The sequence below is a fragment of the Argiope bruennichi genome, chromosome 8 (genome assembly GCF_947563725.1).
Source record: "Argiope bruennichi chromosome 8, qqArgBrue1.1, whole genome shotgun sequence".
Lineage (NCBI taxonomy): Eukaryota > Metazoa > Arthropoda > Arachnida > Araneae > Araneidae > Argiope > Argiope bruennichi.
The window spans coordinates 128,326,952-128,349,791 of record NC_079158.1 but is presented as its reverse complement, the minus strand read 5'-3'; the positions used below and the strand labels follow the sequence as shown (position 1 = coordinate 128,349,791).

The following is a 22,840-nucleotide window of genomic DNA, read 5'->3' as shown; positions in this document are numbered from 1 at the left end:
TTATCTTTACACTCTGTTACGCACTCAACATTTATAAATTTATGGTACTTATAACATTATAATAATCCTTTTGAAGCCATTCAACAACAGTAAATGTAATTTTTTTCCTTTTATAAATATATTAATTTAATGTTTGAATATTCTTTATTATTAATTTTTGATTCATAAATTCCATTTCTTGTCTATATAATTCATTTTTTAATTTCTTTTCTAGATATCTTCGTAGCTTGAAAGAAGTAATTCTCCTTGAATTCCCATTGTTTTTCTTGACAAAATTGTGAATAAGCAGAAAATTTCAAAATGGATCAATGATATCATAAGAAATATTCTATAAGAGAAATATCAGCTTTTTCACGACCTCAAACAAATACGTTATTTTCTTTTCTTAATTGGACAAAAATCTGATTGCATACATAATCCTTATATACAAAAATTCAAGTTAATTACAAGTGCTTCCAGTGTTAATTCATTCGTTTCTGTTTTCAATGCCATGAAAAATGAAGAAAATGAATGATCTTTCATAATGAAAATGTCATACATGCTTTAGTCTTAAAGAAGAATCAATACAGTTTCTTTTGATCAATTCTTTTCTTTTCAAAAAATTTCAGAGAGCAATAAAAAAAGACACTTTCTGTACGTGCATAAACAGCAGTTACATGATGAATTCTTTAAAAAAGTGAAGAATTAATATTTTGAAGTTCTTGAGAAAACAATTAAGATTTTTTTTTCAATTGGCTGCATTATTTTGAGAATCATATATGTGTAAAATAATATATAATTGATCTGTAAAACAAAATTTTATCTGAAACACCATTCAAATGGGTTATATATCTTATTAACGAAGTAAAGTAAATGATGAAGTATTGCATCTGCAAAAGATTTCATTAGTTTGTGTTCTGAAATAACTTATATGTGTTTTAATAATTCTTTTAACAAAATCAAGATAAAAATTACTATAAAATGAAGGATATTTTAAGGATTGTCCGCAGACATAAAAAAAGTTTTTAAAGAATCAGTCATTTCTCTAAGTTAATGAACTTACTTTGAGTATACTAATAGAAATTTGCAAGAGAAATCATGAATCAGTTTTTGAAAATTCGATTTACCTAAATGAATGGGTGATAAAATAACATTAAAGGCGTGAGATTAGTTTTGCATTGTAAAAAAATTATTAAAAGAGTTGGAGAAAATTTACTGAAAGAAGACAACAGGAAAAAAAAATTGTATTGCTACAAATTAGTTCAAAACTTCAGAGACGGAATGCAGTGAAATTCCAATTCGCCACAATCAAATCAAAATTAATTCATGAAAATGTACGAGTGCATTACTTTGTGAAATTGCTTGAGCCTTTAGAAGACATTTGTTTAGTTTCTGGAGTTGAAGAGATAAACGGTATATAACTCAGAGCTAATTCCAAACTTGTCTTCCAGTTCTTGTGGATTATTTCCACTCAATCATGTGTCAGAATCTGCAGATATTGAGTCAAAGAAAAGCCGTAAATAATGTAATCTTCAGGTAATGATTTAAGCAAAGCTGAATCACTATATGAAGATTTTCATCTTCCAGTGATTATACTTTAAAGATCGTCAAGCATTCTTTTATATATGAAACTCTTCACACCTAAAATCTAGCTAAAATGTTTAAAAAAATCACTTGAATCTTTCTCAAAAAGATATACTAATCATGTTCGTTAAAAAAGATTCATCGACGGTTTCAGAATATTATAAAATGTTTCATTAAAAATAAATATCGGCAGTCAACCAGATACCTTGAAGTACCTTTTTGCCATTCTTGTAGTCTATTAATGATACATGTGCTTAAGGATTTTTTTTATGAAGAACGACATTAACAGTTCTTTTACAGAAAAGTGATATTTATATATATTTATATATGAATTGTGTTAACAGTGTTTTGCTCTCTGTTGGTTGACTCTCAAGTATCACGGCCTTTGAAACTTTCTCATGGAGCAATAAAATTTTTATCAACAAGATCTTTTAGTTCATACTAAAAACTCATTGACTTTCAAAGAACTGATTGTGTTGAATTATTGACTTTGACTAATTCATGAAGATTATTAACGGCAATTAAACTTACAATCTTCTGTCCAAACATTATTGAAGTGCCTCTAACGTAAGTTGCTGCCATTTTCCATGACGTGATTCGTTATATATTTGAAACACATGAAGAAAAGAGAAATTTTTACATTCTTTTTCACTTTAAAAAACAGCCCGGTGTGCCTGAGAGACAAATTTATGAGATACCAGAGTCTTCTTTGAATCAAAATCTTTAATAGAGTCCAACATCTGTTGGCCGCAAGCATATATTATATTGCATTACTCTTTATTCATTGAAACAACAGAAGAAGATGAATGATCAACAATTGATTTGAAATTCTCAAGTGGAAAAAAGGAAGGAGTGTAAAACATATTCAAAGATTAGTATTGCTTTATACAAGAATGAATCTCGTGGCGATGCCATTTTGAAGTAACATACAATCGAAATTCCGAAGAGAACACTTAGTATCGATAAAGTGCATGAACAACATCTCATGAGATGTAGGCCCTATCACGTAGCTTATCATGTATCTTTATCTTCTCTTTAATAAGTGTTACTTAATTTAGGCAAATATCGGAGGATGTGATCTGTACGAACATTACGCATTAACCTCTCACCCCTCTGCCCAGCCAATTAACCCTAGGTCCTGTAATGACCCCGGTTCAAACCTAGGTCCTACAAGCTACAAACCAAACATGCAGAACCTAATGAGGAAGCAGTATTCCAAGAGCGAACTGCCCGTTGGCGAAAAGATGGAGCTGCGGGAAATGCAGGGGCGCCTCATTGGTGACAATGGGGACGCAAACCCAGCATACGGGTCTACCAACATCGCCTTCGACATGAGTGATGTGAGTCCGGTACGTCCAGGTAGGATGACGGTGGACATGGTGTCAGCTGACGAGAAGTCAGAGTTCAGGCCAGAGAGTGACGACACCCGAGAATCCTGGGATTCCAAACTGCAGTTCATGCTTGCTACGATTGGATATGCTGTAGGATTGGGAAATGTGTGGAGATTCCCGTACTTAGCACAGAAAAATGGAGGAGGTAAGTTTTAAGTCATTCAGTTCTTATAATTCTTCCTGACTAACTGAACTCTGTTTTCTTTGTAATTTTAGACCGTATATCCCCTCAATATAGATTTTCGAAATTACATCATCAATTCAACGTGCATGTGTTATACTCACAACGCGAGCATTTACATGTACACTGATCACCTAGGCATTTAATACCAAACCAAAAAAACACTAATCATCTAAGCAAATGTTTTCATCTGTGTTATAATATTTTGCTGAAATTTTACTGCATTGATTTTCATAAAAATAAGTTCGCAATTTTTTCCTCTTGTGAAATTTATATTTGAATTACTCTGTTGTTTTAACTCTCTAAAAAATATTTTATTGAGAGAAATGATAAGAGGTGCGTTACACGAACAGAGATAAAAAAAAATTAGATTTTGTAACAGCCTAAATAATTGCATATTTCATTTTAAGCATCAATGGTGCATATATTATTCTGACTAGTTCGTATATGTGCTCACACAAATACATTCTATCCATGACTTTGCTTTATATATATATTTGTTACAGCTGCAATTCAATAATTAATATATTCATAACCTTGAATTCATGCCTAATTGTGTAAAATTCTTTAGTATTGCTTAGATCTGAAAATGTGAGTGAGAGAAAATCAAATTGAAATTAAATTCAATTACTTGGAAAACATAGTTTTCTTTTTTTTACCAGTATACTTTAAACTTTATTCAAAACAATTTTAAACTGTACAGGCACAATTGATATCACTTATACAGCTTTATATAGCTAATTCAGATTCTATGATTATTGCATGTACCTTTTATTAATCCCTAAAAACATTTTGAATTTGAAAATATTTTTAGCACAATTTGATCTATAGCGAATTTCATGTCATTAAACTGGCTTATATTTAACTCTTTATCTATAGTCTAATCTTTCGGAAATTCTTAAATAAAAAAAAAATCTCAGTAAAAAAAAAGGAATGCATCTTTCTTTCACAAGTAAGAGTGTTATATTTTCTTTAAACTTTTTAGCGACTGCACTTTTACTTCTCTTACTTGACAAGGGTGCGTTTTTAATACCCATGCAAAGGATGATCGATATTAAACTGAAAGTATTTGGCCACTTTTGCTGAAATTCGATAAATCACCGCTAAATTTGGAGTGCATATATTCCTTTCTGTCTTATAGCCTTCAGTTTCTCATTTTTAAAATATAAAAGCAGTTTAACGCAAAATGGGACCCAAATTGATCAATTTATTTATGAACTAATATACAGGATGATTCAGAACTTATTGTTAAAATTTCGTGGGGAGGTAAGGAATACATGAGAAAACCGATTTCACATAGGAAAGTATGTTTGCAAATGTCATCTGCATGTTCAAAATAAATAAATGAAATGAACACAAAGAAAAAGTACAGTTAAGTGGTAAAGTGTGTGATTTTTATTCCAGCAAGGTAAAGTACAGTTTATAGAAGATGCTCAAAATTGCGACCACTTACAAGAACACAGGATTCACAGTGCCGTTGCATTGAAATCTTTTCGAATCTTTTCAAAAACGCCTGGAAATCACGGAAAATGCCTGTGACGGCCACTATTCGTGCAACAAAGTCTATTACACTGCCGACGGGGTCTCGTACACATGGTCTTTCATGGCCCAACACAAAAAGAGACCCATGGGTGATAAATCAGGTGATTTGTTTGATCAAGCGATTGGTCCACCTCTGCCTATCCATTGAGCTCCGAATGTTTGGTTCAGATAATCACGCGCAACAATTATGCTATGGTTTGGAGCTCCGTCATGTTGTTACCACGTATCTTGGCGGATATGCCGCAGGCATTGTGCGTGATATGCCAGTCATTTTTGAAATTGTTCGATGGTCTGTTCAACGGTGCTGTGAATCCCGTGTTTGAGTAAATGGTCGCAATTTTGAGCACCTACTAATAACGAATGTACTTTACCTTGATGTTATAAAGGTCGCATTCGCTACCATTTAAATATGCTATTTTCTTGTGTTCACTTGTCCATCTTGTCCATATACCTGTAGTTTGCGGATATATTTTCCTATGTGAAATTGATTTTCTGATATATTCCCTATCTCCACACGAAATTTGAGAGATAAGTTTTGAATCTCCTGAATTTAGCAATTATTATCAAGGTTAGAATTAAAGCGCAATGATTGATAAATCAATTGGCAGTTAATTTCTTAAGAAATGAAGACAATAAAGAAATTAATTTTATTGTAGTCATATGTGAAGCAGAAATTAGATGAAATGTGTGGAAAATGGCGCACACCTTTATTGCAATCGCATATGGATCATATCAGTGCAACTACAGATCGAATTACACTGATATGATTACATTCGGTGAATAAAAAATTCGACAACATGGCGCATTTCATTTGATGTAAGAAGAGGAATGTGCTGCAAAATCCTGTCTTTTAAAACAGCTGTAAACATTGCCTTGATAAGTTCAATTTAACGTTTTCGCAATTGTAAATGCGTTAACATTCATTATTATTGTGATGATAATGATATGATGGGATAAAATTAAACTTTATAAGTCTTATTATCTTTAATAAAATACTGTGCGGCCTTAGGTATTAAAACTCCTAATATTATTTTAAATAACAACTCATTGAGTATTTTTTATTTTATTTCTTCTGTGCTTTAATGTGATTAATAGTTTCTTATTTAAAAGTCAGAGGGTGTTAAAACTTTGACCTCAAAAAGGACAAAATGGAAAGATAGAATTTGACAGTCACTGTCTTCTGAGTAAACATTTGCCGCTATTGCTTATATAGATCCAACATCGTGAAGGTGACCTGAGTTCTATTAGAAATTGTCGAATTAAGACAAAATTAAAAGCGCCAGAGTATATTTACTTACCTAGAATCAGGAGAAGTTAACGTTTTGGATCCTGAGGTTACGTTTTCTTCATTGAATTAGAGTTCAATTATGTTAATATGCCTCTCTTTTGAAGGTCAGTTTGTTCATGGGAGCACTCATTGGGTTTAATTCAAATTAGGTATCTTATATATAATTTGATATCCATGTTTTCATTAATGAAATACTTTAAAATTTTAAATTTTGATACACATTTATAACGTTATTTTAGTACAATTGTACGTGTCCTTTTCATTTTGTGCATGAACTTGCGTAAAGATGTCAAGTCACATATTACCATCTATCTTCAAACGACATGCTATCAGCGAAAATTTTACTTTCATATTCTTTATGAAGTCAAAAATACAACAAACAGTTGCTTTTTTTAAAGTTAATAATAAGTCAATCCTTGTGAACCACAAAGTACAGCACAAGGTTTACAGAAGTAAGTAGAAACAACTACATGCATAGATAAAAATATGTACATATAAAAATAAGGATAAAAACAACAGGAAAAAATAAACAACAAAACTAATTAAAAATTGAGGCAGCAAAGGCAATAAATTTACAGAATGAGAAAAAAGCCATTTTGTGGTCGACCAAAACATGAAGCGGTGGTGGAAACTTAATATGTATTACAGCCATCGAGATCCACAATAAAATCTCTTCTTCCTTCAATAAGTTTGGAGCAATCAAAAAGCAAGTGTTCGACATTTTGAACTCCACCCACGCTGCAAGAGAACAGAGCAGTGTTCGATAATCCAAATTTCTTGAGATAGTAATTGAAATTACAGTGTCCAGTAAGAAATTTTGTTAAGTGAAAACCACTGAAGAAATGCCTGTTATTCAACCTTTGAGAAATTGTGGGGAAAAATAATTTGGTTAAAGAGGCAGTTGGCGAATTTTGGTACAGCTCGTTCCATAAGAGAATGGTCTTTTTGTGATTCTCATTACGAATGTGAGATTTGGGGATGCTCACAGGATCAATAATGTTTAGTTTTGTAGCTTACTTTGCAAGCCAATCGGCTCTTTCATTCCCTAAAATGCCAGAATGACCTCGGACTTGAGAAAAACAGACACTAATTTCTCTTGCTTTAAACTCGTAAAGAGTGATTAGAAAATTCACTACAATTTTGGTGCAGGAATAAATATTACTAAGCAAAAATAAGGATGAGAGAGTATCAGTACAAATAAGGCACCTGGATGACAGAGTACAGTGGTTTACGATCCATTTAAAACATTAAATTACGTTTTCAGTACTTGTAGGCTTTTATTTCATGTTCAACATGATAGTTTTAAACAACAGAGCGAAAATCATTCAGTTTAATGATATTTTCTCTCAAATTCTCAATATTTTACAGGATTTTGTTTACTTATTCTATAAAAAAATTGATGAAATAAGAAACGAAAACAAAATTCGTTCAATTTTAACAAAGAGTGTGAAAAAAGCTCTAGCTTCATTCATTAACTTTGAAGAAGGGAAGTAAGTGGAATATGCAATTAAGCAATTGTTTTAATAATGATAATTATTTTAGTTTCGTTTCAAAAACTCACCAGTGGACCCAAAAAGTATAGTTCATGTTAAAATTATGAAAAACACATTCACAGATGATTCAAAGAGCGTTATACATTCTGATTGACATGGCAATAAAATCCTATAGGTAGAAATTCATTTCATGCATGTTTCCTACTACAAAAAAAAATGAGAACGAGCAAGTGAATATCAATTGAATTTTTTTAATTAAAAAATAATGAAGATGATGTCATTGATTGAAATACGATATGAAAATGTGACTTTTATTTCATGTTCAACATGATAGTTTTAAACAACAGAACGAAAATCATTCAGTTTAATGATATTTTCTCTCAAATTCTCAATATTTTACAGGATTTTGTTTACTTATTCTATAAAAAAATTGATGAAATAAGAAACGAAAACAAAATTCGTTCAATTTTAACAAAGAGTGTGAAAAAAGCTCTAGCTTCATTCATTAACTTTGAAGAAGGGAAGTAAGTGGAATATGCAATTAAGCAATTGTTTTAATAATGATAATTATTTTAGTTTCGTTTCAAAAACTCACCAGTGGACCCAAAAAGTATAGTTCATGTTAAAATTATGAAAAACACATTCACAGATGATTCAAAGAGCGTTATACATTCTGATTGACATGGCAATAAAATCCTATAGGTAGAAATTCATTTCATGCATGTTTCCTACTACAAAAAAAATGAGAACGAGCAAGTGAATATCAATTTAATTTTTTTAATTAAAAAATAATGAAGATGATGTCATTGATTGAAATACGATATGAAAATGTGACTTTTATTTCATGTTCAACATAATAGTTTTAAACAACAGAACGAAAATCATTCAGTTTAATGATATTTTCTCTCAAATTCTCAATATTTTACAGGATTTTGTTTACTTATTCTATAAAAAAATTGATGAAATAAGAAACGAAAACAAAATTCGTTCAATTTTAACAAAGAGTGTGAAAAAAGCTCTAGCTTCATTCATTAACTTTGAAGAAGGGAAGTAAGTGGAATATGCAATTAAGCAATTGTTTTAATAATGATAATTATTTTAGTTTCGTTTCAAAAACTCACCAGTGGACCCAAAAAGTATAGTTCATGTTAAAATTATGAAAAACACATTCACAGATGATTCAAAGAGCGTTATACATTCTGATTGACATGGCAATAAAATCCTATAGGTAGAAATTCATTTCATGCATGTTTCCTACTACAAAAAAAATGAGAACGAGCAAGTGAATATCAATTTAATTTTTTTAATTAAAAAATAATGAAGATGATGTCATTGATTGAAATACGATATGAAAATGTGAGAGTAGGAACAGGTCTTTTGATTCTATACATTTGAGATGCACATTGGATGTAAATTTGGGTCTGCTGACGCTATTGCTTATGATCCCGTTCTAAACGCCTGAACAGTTATGAGTTCAGTGATTATGATAATTGAATCGTGTTATGGAATACTGAAGTGAATAGTCTGTTGGGGACAGATAATTAATCCTGCAATCCTGCAACGTCATCTACCGTGTTTGTTAAGCATTTCCAATCCTGCATTGCTATATGATTCATAGTCCGAAACGCTAGCCCTACTCAAAATATTTCCCTCTGCTCATTGCAGTTGCATCATGCTACAATGTCTCTGTGTCAGATTTGTTGCTTTTCAAACAAAATTTCACTCCCTCCATGTTTATGCTAAGATAGCAAAAGTGGCAGAGAAACCATGAACTATATAACTACCGATACACACAATACTATATCTTTTGGCACACTGACTTCTGTATATTATTTCTTCTTGACCGTGAACTGCTTTCTTCTGCTATCCGTTAACGTGGTACAGAACTGCTCCTTCCATCACTCTATACCACCTCCATCAAAATAATTAAAGAAAAGTAATTAGAGTTACAAGAAAATCTTATTTATTCCCGCAGGCGCCTTTCTGATACCCTACTTCATAATGCTGTTCCTGGAAGGAATTCCTTGTTTCTATATGGAGCTGGCGGTGGGGCAACGCTTGCGTAAAGGCGCCATCGGTGCCTGGAACTTCGTCTCTCCGTACGTGGGAGGAATCGGCATAACAAGCGCCGTCGTCTCCTTCAATGTCGCCCTCTACTACAACACCATCATTGCCTGGTGTCTGTATTATTTTTTCCAGAGCTTCCAAAGCCCTTTGCCATGGTCCGAATGCCCGAGGACGGAGGGGCCGAATCACACGTGGATCAAGGTTCCAGAGTGCCAGGTGAGTCAAGTGAAGTAATCACAATCTCATATAAAGAGGATCGTAATTGTAACCCGGTTATTGTGCATTAAGACCGTTTCGATTCAAATTTACAGTAATCATTAAAGAATGAAAACTGTTATCTCAAGGCAGTGGATGCATGATTGATTCTTGTTAGTAAAAATTCAAATTATTGCTTTCAGTTGATTGGAAACCAAATATTTTATCATAATGAGAAAAAATGGTAATTTTCCATGTCCATCAAAAATTTATGTGTTTTTCAAAAATTTAAATGAATCAGAAAGACGAAATTTAAAGTATTACGATTATTAAAATTATTATTTATATTAATATTAAAAATTAATTATAATAATATTAAGGTGTACGTACACTTGAAACTTCAAAAATCGTTCAAAATACCGAATATTTTTTTTTATTGCTTCAAAATTTTCTCTAGTCCTTTAGCTTTCAAACGATACCAAAGTGTTCTTAATATTCGGAATATTTCTAGAGTTATAATTATTTTTCTTCAGGTACTAAAAATTCTAGTTTCGGTATTTTTTAAACTCATTTTATGAAGAATGATATTTTTTCATTATGTTGCTTCATTCAAACAATCATAACTCAACAAGAAATTGACCAAATATGATTATTTATATATCAAAATAATCTGTGCGTCAATCAAAGTTATATTTATAGAAATAAAATTTTAATAGCTATCTAAAAGTAAAAATTACAGAAAAATCCCACTTTATTTATTCATCGTTAATGAAACAATTATTAAAAAAACTATATATTTTTATAATTTGATTGATGCAGACAACATGAAGACTAATATTAGGCATCATTTCCACCTAGAATTGTGTGTCTGTACAAAGTAGAATTTAAGATATCATGTTTCAAAAAAATATGCTAATTAGCACATTAAATATTATTTAATTAATTAATAATTAATGTAATATGGGTTTTTTTCTCACTGAAAAGAGTTTAAACATATATTCATGACCTACTGAGAAAAAAACTGGATTTTTAAAGTTATAATTTTTAAAAAATCTTCTAATGTGTACGTACACCTTAATTAAAATGTAATAAATAATAATAATATTAAAAATGTCCGTAATAAAAATATCGATATAAAATCGTTAAGGAGGCGTAAAGCAATTAAAGTAAGAAAATAAATATGTGCAAATACAAAAATACAAAGTAACAAAGCAGAAATATTTGATGAATACAAGCGTCAGTAACACGATCTTTCCAATAAAATTTACTAACCATTTATAATGACTGCAATCTTTTCAATATCCTAAGATAATTCATTAGAATAAGAGTTATGCAAACTTACTACGAATGCAAAGCAATAAAGTTTCATTACATGCATAATACATATATCTCTTATCTATTTGCAGAACTTCACATCTAAAATTTACTTTAAAGTCTTTTTTAAAAACTGTTTAAATTTTATGAAAGCTTATTACATTATGTTTACATCTATAGATTTATTTAACAGAGGTAAAACAAAAGTTTGCATTTCTTTTTTCGAGCAGAGCTATGATTTTGGAATATCATTAACGCCTCTTAATTCACAAAATTAATTGGTCATTCCTTTCATAGAAGCAATTAATACTGGAAATGGAAACATTTCTGTTTTGTTGCAGAAAAGCAGCCCCACCGAGTACTTCTGGTACCGTCAGACGCTGGACATCAGCGCCAACATCGAGAGTCCTGAAGCCTTCAACTGGAGAATCGCCCTCTGTCTCCTTCTGGCCTGGTTCTTCTGCTACCTCTGCATGGCCAAAGGAATAGCCTCCTCAGGAAAGGTACTCAGAATATCAGAAAAGGATTAACTTGTATAAATTTAGGCATCTCATGTTCAAAGGATAACAGGATTCTTCAAAATAAGATTTACAAAATTGATGAGTAGTGAAAAAGTATTTTAAAAAAAATTGTATAGATTAGAATGTAAGAAAGATGTATAAAGGGATGCAATCAATAATTTCTTTCTTAATTTGAAATTTTGGTTTGTTTTTGGTTGTCTAAGTAGAAATCTAATTTGCAATGATTAATTTCATGAGCGATCTAACATGACTGTCTGTAATTGAGTCTTAAATGAGCTTTGTTATATTCTTGATTAAATTTAACTTATCATTCTGGTAAGTGATTTTGATCTTACTTTTTGTGTATTTCCAAATTTTGCTGGTAAAGTTTTGTAAAGTATGTAATTTTAGCAAAAAGAAAAAAAAAATCAATGAAGATCATGATAATAAATTTTTCTCATTCATTTATTAGAAATTTCACAGTAGGTGAAGTATTTCAGTGCTATCTAAGAATTAAAACAACAAAAATATCCTTGTTAATTGCTCTTTTCTCATTAATTATTTGATGGGTTCTAGTTATATCCCAAAAGCTAAAAATTCTTATTTTCTTACAGTAGAAAATTTATGTGTAAAATGACCCCCGTAGACCAGATAATTTCGGAAGAATGATTCTGTAATCTTAAAAGCCACTTAAATTACTTTAATTGTAATTTAAGAGTGCTAGAGTGAGTACATGTTGCTCATGTAAATGCTTCTACAATGCCGTGAAGTATTTATTAAAGCTTTTAATATCTCGGATAGGAAAAAATTCAAATTTAATTTAAAGATTAATTGGTACCTTTGAAAATTACAATTTCGTTACATGTTTCGCATTGTTTAAAAATTTATTTAAAATAATTAAGCTGGAAATTTTTCATCGCTACTTCTTGCAAAGAATTCTGAACCAAAAGTCAACAGTAAAAACGAAGCCAGTGATATGTATTTTATGTTTATCTTGAATTTAGAGTTCATAGGAAATATTGATAAAGGCCTTCCCTTCTAAAAGTTAAATAAATATAAAGAATTTTAAAAAATGACATCTTTATACCTTTGAAAGAATTTTATTAATCAAGATTTGCAAAGATCAAAATAGAACCAAGAATCTGCTTTTTTTTTTTTTTTTTTTTTTTAAGTATATTGAATTGAGACATTAGTATAATAATTTTCATTTCCATTCAAAATTCAGTTTTCGACAAAATGTGGATGAGTAAACTTCTGTTATTACAAAAAAACAAATTGTATTTACTTAAGTTAGGACACCATATAACATCGTTAGAATAAATTACTAAAAAAACGAATTAGCAACAATTAAAAATACAAGTTTGCGAATCAACAGCATATTTGAAATTTTAGTAAGCGTTTTCGAATTTATATAGACAATGCTTAGATGAATTTGCTAATTTTATTAAAGCCTTTTTCTTTCTAACAGTATATCTCTAGTTTTAGTTTTATTAGATGAGATGAAGTATCCCTTTTTCCTCAGGTGGTGTATGTGACAGCCACTTTCCCCTACTTGGTGTTGGTCATCTTTTTCTTCAGAGGGATCACATTGGACGGAATGGAGAAGGGACTCGAACATCTCTTCACGCCCGATGTATTACTCTCAATTTATTTTTGTGCAAATTTTCCTTTATAAATAGCAAGAAAAAAAAAGCAATATTAGCATATAGCATGCATAAAATATATACTCTCGGTATTTTTTGTAAATTAGACTTACTCATATATATTATATAGTATACCACTTAATAATTTATAACTTATTAAAGAAGCAAGTAATAAGTAATGATATCTCTTAATCTAATTTAAATCCTAAATAATTTCCTACTTTTTAGGAAACTAATTTAGCCCATAATAGTTTCATTCTAAAATGGTCTCTTATTTTCTGATCCAATTCCCATTTTTCATTTAATTCATTCTACACGCGCTCTATAAAATTGTTGAATTCAGCAGGTTCCCACGCTCTGATCCAAAGGATAAAAATCTTTAATGCTTACAACATCTTTTTAAAGATACCTAAATTTCCCTTTCCTAATGTGTCAAAGAAATCCCCATCAAATTATCATTGTAAAACCACTGTAGGAAAAAATTTTGGTTTCTTCTTCTGTCGCGATGTGGACTGACGTATTTCTTACTATTTATTCTCTGTAAATAAATCATGTCTCCTGTGGCTAAATAAATTGAAGTTTTTAAATTTTTAAAAGTTTCTTCTTTTCCTCCAAACAACTGTTAAAATATTTTACACACACACACATATATATATGGTGGAAAAAGGAAGAAATGCTGAGGAATTCCTCATTTCCGATAAATTTCTACATTTTGCAGCTACGTACATAAGATGCATGTTTCCTCAAAGAGCAATCATTGCCTTTTGACAGCGAAGAATCGTTTGAATCTTACGTAATGCTATTCAAAACAAAAGCCTTTTTCAGACTGTTTGATAACACATACTAAATAATCCTCCCTATTTATTCAATGTTTTCCTTCCCAAAAAATTCACCTTTAAGCTTTATCGCTAATCTTGTACATCACCTACTTAAAAAAAATATGTAAATAAAGAGCCTTTCCTCATGGCTTCAGCATTTCTTGTTTTTTTAGTATACTTTGCCTACTCTTAAAGTTTAATCCTTGAATTCATGATTGTTGAAGCCAGGTGCTACGGATTTAGTACACTTAAGTGATGATCATTTAATCTGTCATCTAATATTTTTCTCCTTTAAAAAGAATTTCGAGAAATTTTTTTTTATATGAAATGGATTTTACATATTTCAGCAAGATATCTGCAATACAAATTAACATTTGGCGAAGATTTTGAAAACTAAGCCATCCAGCATTGAATTTGTTGATATCATTAGTTGTCATTTACTGTATAGATAAAAAAGATTCCACTACATTATTCAAAATTATTATAAATATTCGATAAGAAGAAACGCGTTTTTTTTCAACTTTAAGGAAATGAGTCTATTTACTCATGATCTATCATGCCAACAGGAATTTCCTTATTCTATGAAAAACAGGATTGCTTAATATGATTTTTAAATGGGAGGGAAATACGATGAATTGAGGACTTATTCTTTCATTCACCGACGAATTATTGTTTTTTACAATTCCTCGGAACTTAGAGTTGATGTCAAGTTGCATCTGCTTCTGTAATCTACATTATTTTATAATAATATTTTTTCTATTATTCTTGATTTTTTCAGTACATTCTGGCTCTAAATAAGAAATTGAACCAGTTATAAATGAAAAACTTTCTTTTTTATCAAACATCTCTCTCTCTCTCTCTGTTGTAGACATAATAAAATATTTCACCCTAAAATCACCATATTAATGCATAATAAAATATTATCAAGGTCTCAGAATGTTGAAAGTCATAAGTTAATAAAAGTTTTCAGCAGCTTACTAACCTGTTCCATATAATATGAGCTGACTTTCTGGTGAAAATAGAGACCCCATAAAAATCTTTGTCACCTTTCAAATCTTTCGTATGACATAAACTGATATTTTCACTTATCGTAGATTGTACAAATGTTAATTCACCATCTACATTAGGAGTTTATACAAAGAGCCGATTCTTGTAATTGATAAGAGTGCTAAAGAACTGATTTGCTAAGACATATATCTCAAAGCAGGACGTAATATAAATATGAAAATTGTTCGTTATTGTTTTTTTTTTTTGGAGATTACGTGTTTCAATGTGCAGTTCATTCTTGTTTGCCGACAGTGGTCGAAGCTGGCTGATCCCGTGGTGTGGCTGGAGGCAGGTACACAGATCTTCTTCAGCCTGGGTCTTGCTTTTGGTGGGCTTATTGCCTTCTCCTCCTACAATCCAGTGCACAACAACTGTTTCCGGGACGCCCTTACCGTCTCCATCTGCAATTGTGGCACTTCCATGTTCGCCGGCATCGTCGTCTTCTCGGTACTCGGTAAGTTTCGTGTTTAAGGGGTCCGACTACGTTAAAAACACTGGTTTTCGACTACATTGGCGAATTCTTCTTTTATTATTATTTCTTGTAGTTCAGGCTTTCCTCTTTCCAAAATAGTATTTTCTAGGAAAAGGAAGGTCTGATCTATCATCCAGGATAATTTTAAACAATTTTTTCGCTAAAATATTTCTTTAACTTCAATTTTCTTAAACTTTAATTTTTATAAAAATTTTCCACCGTTAACATGATATCTCAAAACTAATAGAGGTATTTACATAAAAATTTCAGCGTGTGTTTTAAATACTGTGGGCAATGAAATGAACCAAAAGTTTTATTGTTGGTGAAATACTTTTTTATTTATAGATGTTTTTAGAAAAATTAAGTTGTAAATTTATGGAAAAAATGTATATATACGTACATTTTTACCCATAATTTCTTTGCATCTCAAAATGCTTCTTAGATTTTGGTTCATTTCATTCATCATTATATTCTATAACTTGTGTACAAAGAAAAATAGGATAGCTACATTACAATTTTGTGTAGAGTGTTAGCCGTTTAGGTTAAATTTCATTAAAATTTACTACAAATTTTCCTATTTCTCAAAATATATTATATTTCCAAATAATTTTTTTGTATATATAGTGTTTATAATTGACAATACATCTAAAAACCATAAATAGTTTTTAAAAAATCCAATTTTTCAAAAATATTCCTTCGAACGTAGTCGGCTACCTTAAAGTTCCCCACTTCATCTTCAGAAAACTCCATTAGTGAAATGATCCCGGTTATTCTTGCTGCTATAATCCCTCTATATAATAATCATCGTAGCAATGTATAAATTAAAAAAAAATACTTGTGAAAATGAGCCATGTTTGATAAATAGGGAAACTAAATCAATGTATCGTTCGAGAACATGTGATTTTTTTGAGGGGGAGGGATTGATAAACACTGAATTTAGGTATATGTGTCTTGAAAACTCTCTTTGAGAGGTCGAACTTATTGAGACAGACAGATGAAGTGTAAATGCCATTTGAGAATGTAGATTTCGCTGGTCATATTAGTGTTCAACTGCAAGTTTAATTTTCCTTCTTAAGTTATGAGGTGTAATAAAATTAATACTAATTGGAACAAATGGCATAAACTTTTTTTACACATATTCTTTTATTAAAATCAAAGTTGTAGCCAAGTCTAGATATGGTGAAATTTAGAAATATTGGCAAAAAGTTTGTGATATAATAAAGCTTATTACTTCAAAATTAATGCCAGTTTTGAAACATAATAGGCAGATTAAATACTTGCGTCATCTTTGACCGTTAAACTTTCTGTTGGAAAGAAAATGATCGGCAACGGAATCAGTTTTTTCCTACTCTGCAATTCCACTGCGCACAATTGCATAAGTATCTTTTCTGGAAGTCCACGTAAATAAATAAAACTACATATTTCAATATACGATAACGCCTTTGTTCAGAATAATTTAACAAGAATATAAAAATGTTTTCGTATAAAATTTGGAAAATTAACACGCGTTTTGAAAGAAATGTATCTCTGCGACAAAATAAATTTCAGTTGAAAGTATTTCCAAGGATTAAAAAGAGCTCAGAAATGGTCAAAATGAACAGGAGATGTTATACAATGTTTAATATATTTTCTATACATAATCTTTGTATTTCTTTGAAGAAATGCATTTATCAAGCATAATGTTCTAGAACGACATTTTTTAATTTTCATTTCCGTGGCAGGTTTCAAAGCCCACAGCATCCATCAACGTTGTGAACTAGATCGAGATTTATTGTTGCAGCCCATGTACCAAAACACAACCATCCCTTCTGTCATACCCGAGGATGTCATCAACCACCTGCGCCAGACCATTCCCAATCTACCTTTTGATTTTCCAGAATGTGACATACAGAAGGAGTTAGAAAAGGTATACTGTCATTTTTCTTTCATTAAAAGTATCGTTAACCCCTTAACCTACATCTACGGGCATAGTACGATTATCGGTCAAACATAAATATCACGGGCATAGCCCGTAGTACAGTGATCGGACTGCAAATTAATTTATGTTATATTTCAGAGTTTGGTAATAATTATTTTGTATTTCTACCACAATTATTACATCAGGTGGTAATTATCAATCAAATATCCCACAAAATTAAACCAATGTGTCTTTTACACAGTATTCACATCCCGTAAGTCGTGCACGTACAACTTAGGACCGATTTGCCGAATCGTGGAATGGCTCGAAATCAGCGCGATCTTGTTTACATTTTCGGCCCTAACTTTTGGAACGTAAATCGTAAGTAAAGGGGTTAAAGGACAACCGCTTTCGCCTCCGAGCTTAAAATTTTTCAAATATCCTACGAAGTTGTCATTATAATATTTCAGTGAACATCTTATTGGATATTATATGTATACTATTAAAAATTTGTGACATTCCTTGGGTCATTTTGGGTCTTTTCCAAAATTTTCTTCGTAGAACTAATTCTGTTTTTAAACATTAAAGAAATGCAAGGTTTAAAAATTAGCGGAAATAATATGACAATGAAGTAGAAACTATTTATATGATACACAGTAAAAATGTGTCTGCCAAATAGTGTAGAATAATTTATTAATTAACATGATTTCTCGAATGCGTGAAATAAAATGGTTAATCAAAGATTTTTATATAAAATACATGATACTCAGCAGAATCTCTATTCAGCAAACATTCCTTTAATGAAATTTTTTTGCTTGACCCTGAATTTGAATAACATTCTAAAATGATATTTTCTTCCATATAATTAGATATGTTTAATCTTTGGATAATAATTTTTATTTAACTAAGTTCTCCACATTATTATTAGCATCATTTTGCAATGTTTTAAGATTTTACTGAACTTCTGATTTGTAGAGCTTCATGGAAATCCTACCAAATCCATTACTGTGAATTAGCATATTCTTGTTCTATTATGGGAAGTATACGGTTATTTAATTTTCTCCACACTTATGAAGACAACGAACTTGCAGAATACCCAATGTAATCTGACCCAATGTAATACCCAATGTATTGCGAAATGCTACAAAGGATAATTGAGAACATATAGTGAATGATGGAGAATTTAATTAAAAATCTTCAGAAAAAAACATTCTGAATTTTAAGAGAACAAAGGGAAAAATTAATTTCTAGAAAATGTTCAGTTGATGTTTCAGTTTTCATAAAATTGAAATTTTTTTATGAAGAAGTATTTTTCTATTCATCTTATACAAAGCAGAATTATAAAAAACTTTTTCACATTTTCGAATATGAGTTGTAGTCAATAAAGGGGATAGATAAGTTTTAGTATTTATTTTTATTTCTCTTTATAATTTAATTTACAAATTTCTATTTAACAATTTTGCTTAATAGGAAGGCTTTAAGTGGAGTAATGAGATTTCGTCGGTAAATAGATGTTCGAATTTGTTAAAAAATTATATATTTAATAAAAATTATATAAAAATTTTTTAACAAAATATATTATATATCTTTCCTAATATTGTTTTATAGAATCTGAGTTTTGTTCCAACGCGACGAAATAAGTAGACAGGTATTATTTCAACTTATATATTGCAATTATTACAAAAGATTTATTTATTTATTTAACTGATATCGGCCTCACTTATCTACCCAAGATACAGTGTTTACAAAAGATTTTAGAAGATTCAAATTGAAGTAAAAATCAGTGTCAGAAGCTCTGGACTGAAAGTAAAAATCAGTGTCGTCTTAAGGAGCCCGAGTCTCAGAGCTTCACTCTGTTTTGAAAATTGTGTATTATGACATCGTGTTATAGCAGATTGACTGTGCATGATGAGCGGAAAACATCACAGCATGATCTGCTTTCGCTTTTAGAAATTTGAATTGTTTTACTCTATTTTTTTCTGAAGCTCATCTTAGTTGATATGGGGAGGTTTGAAATTCCTGATGCTTAAGTTCAAAATTATTTTTTTAAATGAATTCTATTCTTGCTATTACATGTTTTCCACCTCTTCGAAACACCAGGTCAAGAACACAACTATTTTATAAGGCTTTTACTGAAGTTCGTCTGTCAGGGACAGGCTTCATTTCATGTTTTAACCAATAATAAATTATTGCTCTGACAGCAACTGCGTAAAAGGAATCCCATCGAAGGCTACTGTCTCCTACCAGTGCAAACTTTCCGTCCATTCGACATTTTTTTTTATTTTCCTCAGAAATATAAGTATTCTCCACCAAGAATCATAAAGATTTTATCACCCAGTACTTACCCTCTACTTTCTTGGACATGGAAGTTATGATTGCCCTTTTTTGTCAGAAGAATTATAGTCCTAGTAATATGACAAAGTTATATTTCCTATAATCTCGAGTAAGAAACAACTTTTCGTTCTAACTGACACGCAATATGATTAAATTTCAAGTAAAATAAGAAAAGCTACTTTAGTCATCATTACTTCCTTTTGAATAGTTCTAGATATGATCCTACTATATCTGATATTAATTTATACACCGAGTTTCCCAAAAATGACTGATGGATTTTGAAAATTAATAATAATAAAAAAGACGGAATACAATAGAAATGTACCGTGTGCGGCTTTACATTTGGGAAATCAGGTCATTTTATCCCACCAAATTGCAAATTTAGTTTATATCGCCATAGACAGTGGCCTGCAACAGGTGAAGTTAAAAGGCGATAATTGACATCTTCATTCATTTTAGGATCAGACTGCCCCGCAATGCAAAATGGGTTACGTTAAAAACATCGTTGTTTAATTTTTTGCAACAATGCCAGCTTTACTTGTCCGTAACATATTAACAAAATTTGCAGTTTGGTTGGTGTAAAAATCCCTGATTTCCCAAGCGTAAGGCCACAAACAATGCATTCCGTTATTGATTTTCCAAAATTGAACAGTCATTTTTGGGGCACTTAGTTTAAATATGATTTATTTATCTTCAGCATCTATTGATAGTCCATAAGATAAATTGTGTATTATAACCTAAGGACTCCTTGAAGTTTTCACTTAGCCTTGGTACTCGAAGAATCGCACGTTTTGATTTTCGACAGTCATTTGATTGCTCTCCGTATAATGAAATTCGTTTACCACAGGTTGAAATTTAATAACAACGGAGGTATGTTATCATAAGGAATTGTACTGAAGAAACTATATTATAGTAATATTACGTTATATTATTTCTAAATATATTATTGTAATTTAAAAAACAATTATAATTTTTATGCGTCAAGCATAAAATGCTGTTAATAGGACTTGCATAGTAGATTTCATCTACATTCTTAATAAATAACAGGTCTGAACAGGTCAAATTTGAATAATGAAAAAATCGTATCTGGATGACTGAATGGAATGAACGGATACATATTTTGTACCGTTTTGTGAATTCTCTTCAATTGAAAATTTTTGGACATATTCGGAACCATTCATATAAATGGTTTTCGTTACTACTATGTATTATTTTTATACATTTAAATTAGTCTCCGTATATAAAAATGTTTTGATTTGCATTTATGGTATTGAAATTTATAAGTTAAAGGGTGTGATAGTTTTTTTTTATTAATATTTTGTTTTGTTGTCAGTGGCGTGTTTAATTCTTTTTACTTAAGCGTCGACTTTTTTTGGAGAACTGAAGACAATAAATATTTAAAAATGTAAGCGAAAAAATAAAACATCCCTTATCAAATTAAATGAACATGCAAAAGCTAGCTTATAATGAAACCTGGATTAAAATAGTAAACGTGAAAATTGATAAGTAGTTCAAAATAGTTTATTTAAAGGTAAGAAAGCTCCTGTTGCTAGTGGGAACAACCAATATTTTCTTCCAGGAACGTACAATTTTTGACATTTTTATCTCGCAGTTAACGGCAAAACAGATTAGATTAATTAGTTTCCGCTGTACTTTACCAAGCAGAAAATTAAGTCCTTTTGGAAAGCAGGATGCTTCATTAAATGCACAATATAACTATTAAATCAAAATTTCAAAACACTGATAACACTGAATTTTTCTTCTAACAGTTTTTATGTAGAAATCAGTTTCTAAAAAGTATGTGAACTACCAGAAAGATTTAAAAATTTATTAATCGATTTAAATATTTTTCTTACAACTGGTTTAGATACATCAATGCACTTTTGGATTTGGAGTTGTTTACTTTTAAAGCATTTTGAAGCTTTCAATTAAAAATTGAATGGGACATAAGGATGAAATAGGCTTAATACAGTAGTGGGAAATCATCTGGCTAGACAAAGACCTTAATATGATTTAAAGAAATCATGTTTTGTCCTTCAAGAAACAAATTTTTTTCCTCTATTTTCAGTTGATATCGGTACATCAAAAAGAAATCTACATCATGCAGATTTATATTGTTTTAGAAAAACATACCTGAAAAATGCATTCTTGAAAAGTAATCGTAACAGCATGAAAATAATTTTGTTGAAAGTCTGAATATTTCCAGTTAATCTTCCACACTGCGAAATGAATCATTGTTTGTGCACCACTGCTGATGGTATTTAAAATATAGAAGTGATAAATAGAAGTCTAAAAATACTTTTGATGAATGTCTTCGAAATATATTTATTGTTTGGCATTTTTCAATCAATAAATTTAGAGTGTCACTTCCGATTTTATTTAGGCTGAAAGAATGTTTTGTTATTATAATGCGAATTTATAAAAAGGGAAGGAAATTTTCCACTATTTTTCATTGAATTGTAATATGAAAATTTCAATAATGAACTGGAGTTATTTTCATTATGTTTGTTATTTTATATCAGTGGATATACGTGCCTATGAGAAATGATACTTCTACTGATATTTCCGCATAAAAGTGATTAGGTTATTGGGAAAAAGTATATATTATAAACTCCTCTTTACATGATTTTTCATTTTTTTTTGTGAAATAAATCAGTGTGGTATAATTCATGCTCTAGATTATAGGAAAAAGGCTTGAAAAATCCTAATATAAATGTATAATATAAAATAATTAAAAAATAGCCTGAAGGAAATAGCCATCATCATGTAAATTTACATGTTAAGCTCAGAACAAAATCTTCAATGACCTTCTCTTCTAAATTTCTTCTCAAATTATCACTTTTATTAGCAAGAAAATATCAGTTGTAAAAAATTAAGAGTTATTAAATAATAAGAGTTATAAAAATATTAAAAATATCGCTATAATTATAAAAAATATTCTTCCAACCACAACAAACTGCAGAATGACAAGTTCAAACCCGCTATATTGATTGTGACAGTTGATTTTTTTACTTGGAGAGCTACATTTCTTATTACGCAATAGTCATGAAAAAAGTTGCCAGCAACAACCAATTTACAGTTTATACCTGTTTTGA

General features: G+C 30.4%; 1 protein-coding gene across 1 annotated transcript in view; it reads left to right on the top strand.

Moving 5' to 3' along the window:
* Window positions 1-2,012: 2,012 nt before the first annotated feature.
* The window catches only part of LOC129981049 (sodium-dependent neutral amino acid transporter B(0)AT3-like), a 32,579-nt gene continuing 11,751 nt past the window's right edge, over window positions 2,013-22,840 (top strand). The window contains exons 1-6 of the mRNA XM_056091663.1: window positions 2,013-3,099; window positions 9,434-9,741; window positions 11,376-11,537; window positions 13,057-13,167; window positions 15,295-15,496; window positions 17,236-17,420. Coding sequence (XP_055947638.1) covers window positions 2,751-3,099; window positions 9,434-9,741; window positions 11,376-11,537; window positions 13,057-13,167; window positions 15,295-15,496; window positions 17,236-17,420 — 1,317 coding nt within the window. The 5' untranslated portion in view covers window positions 2,013-2,750. The remainder of the gene's footprint in view (window positions 3,100-9,433; window positions 9,742-11,375; window positions 11,538-13,056; window positions 13,168-15,294; window positions 15,497-17,235; window positions 17,421-22,840) is intronic.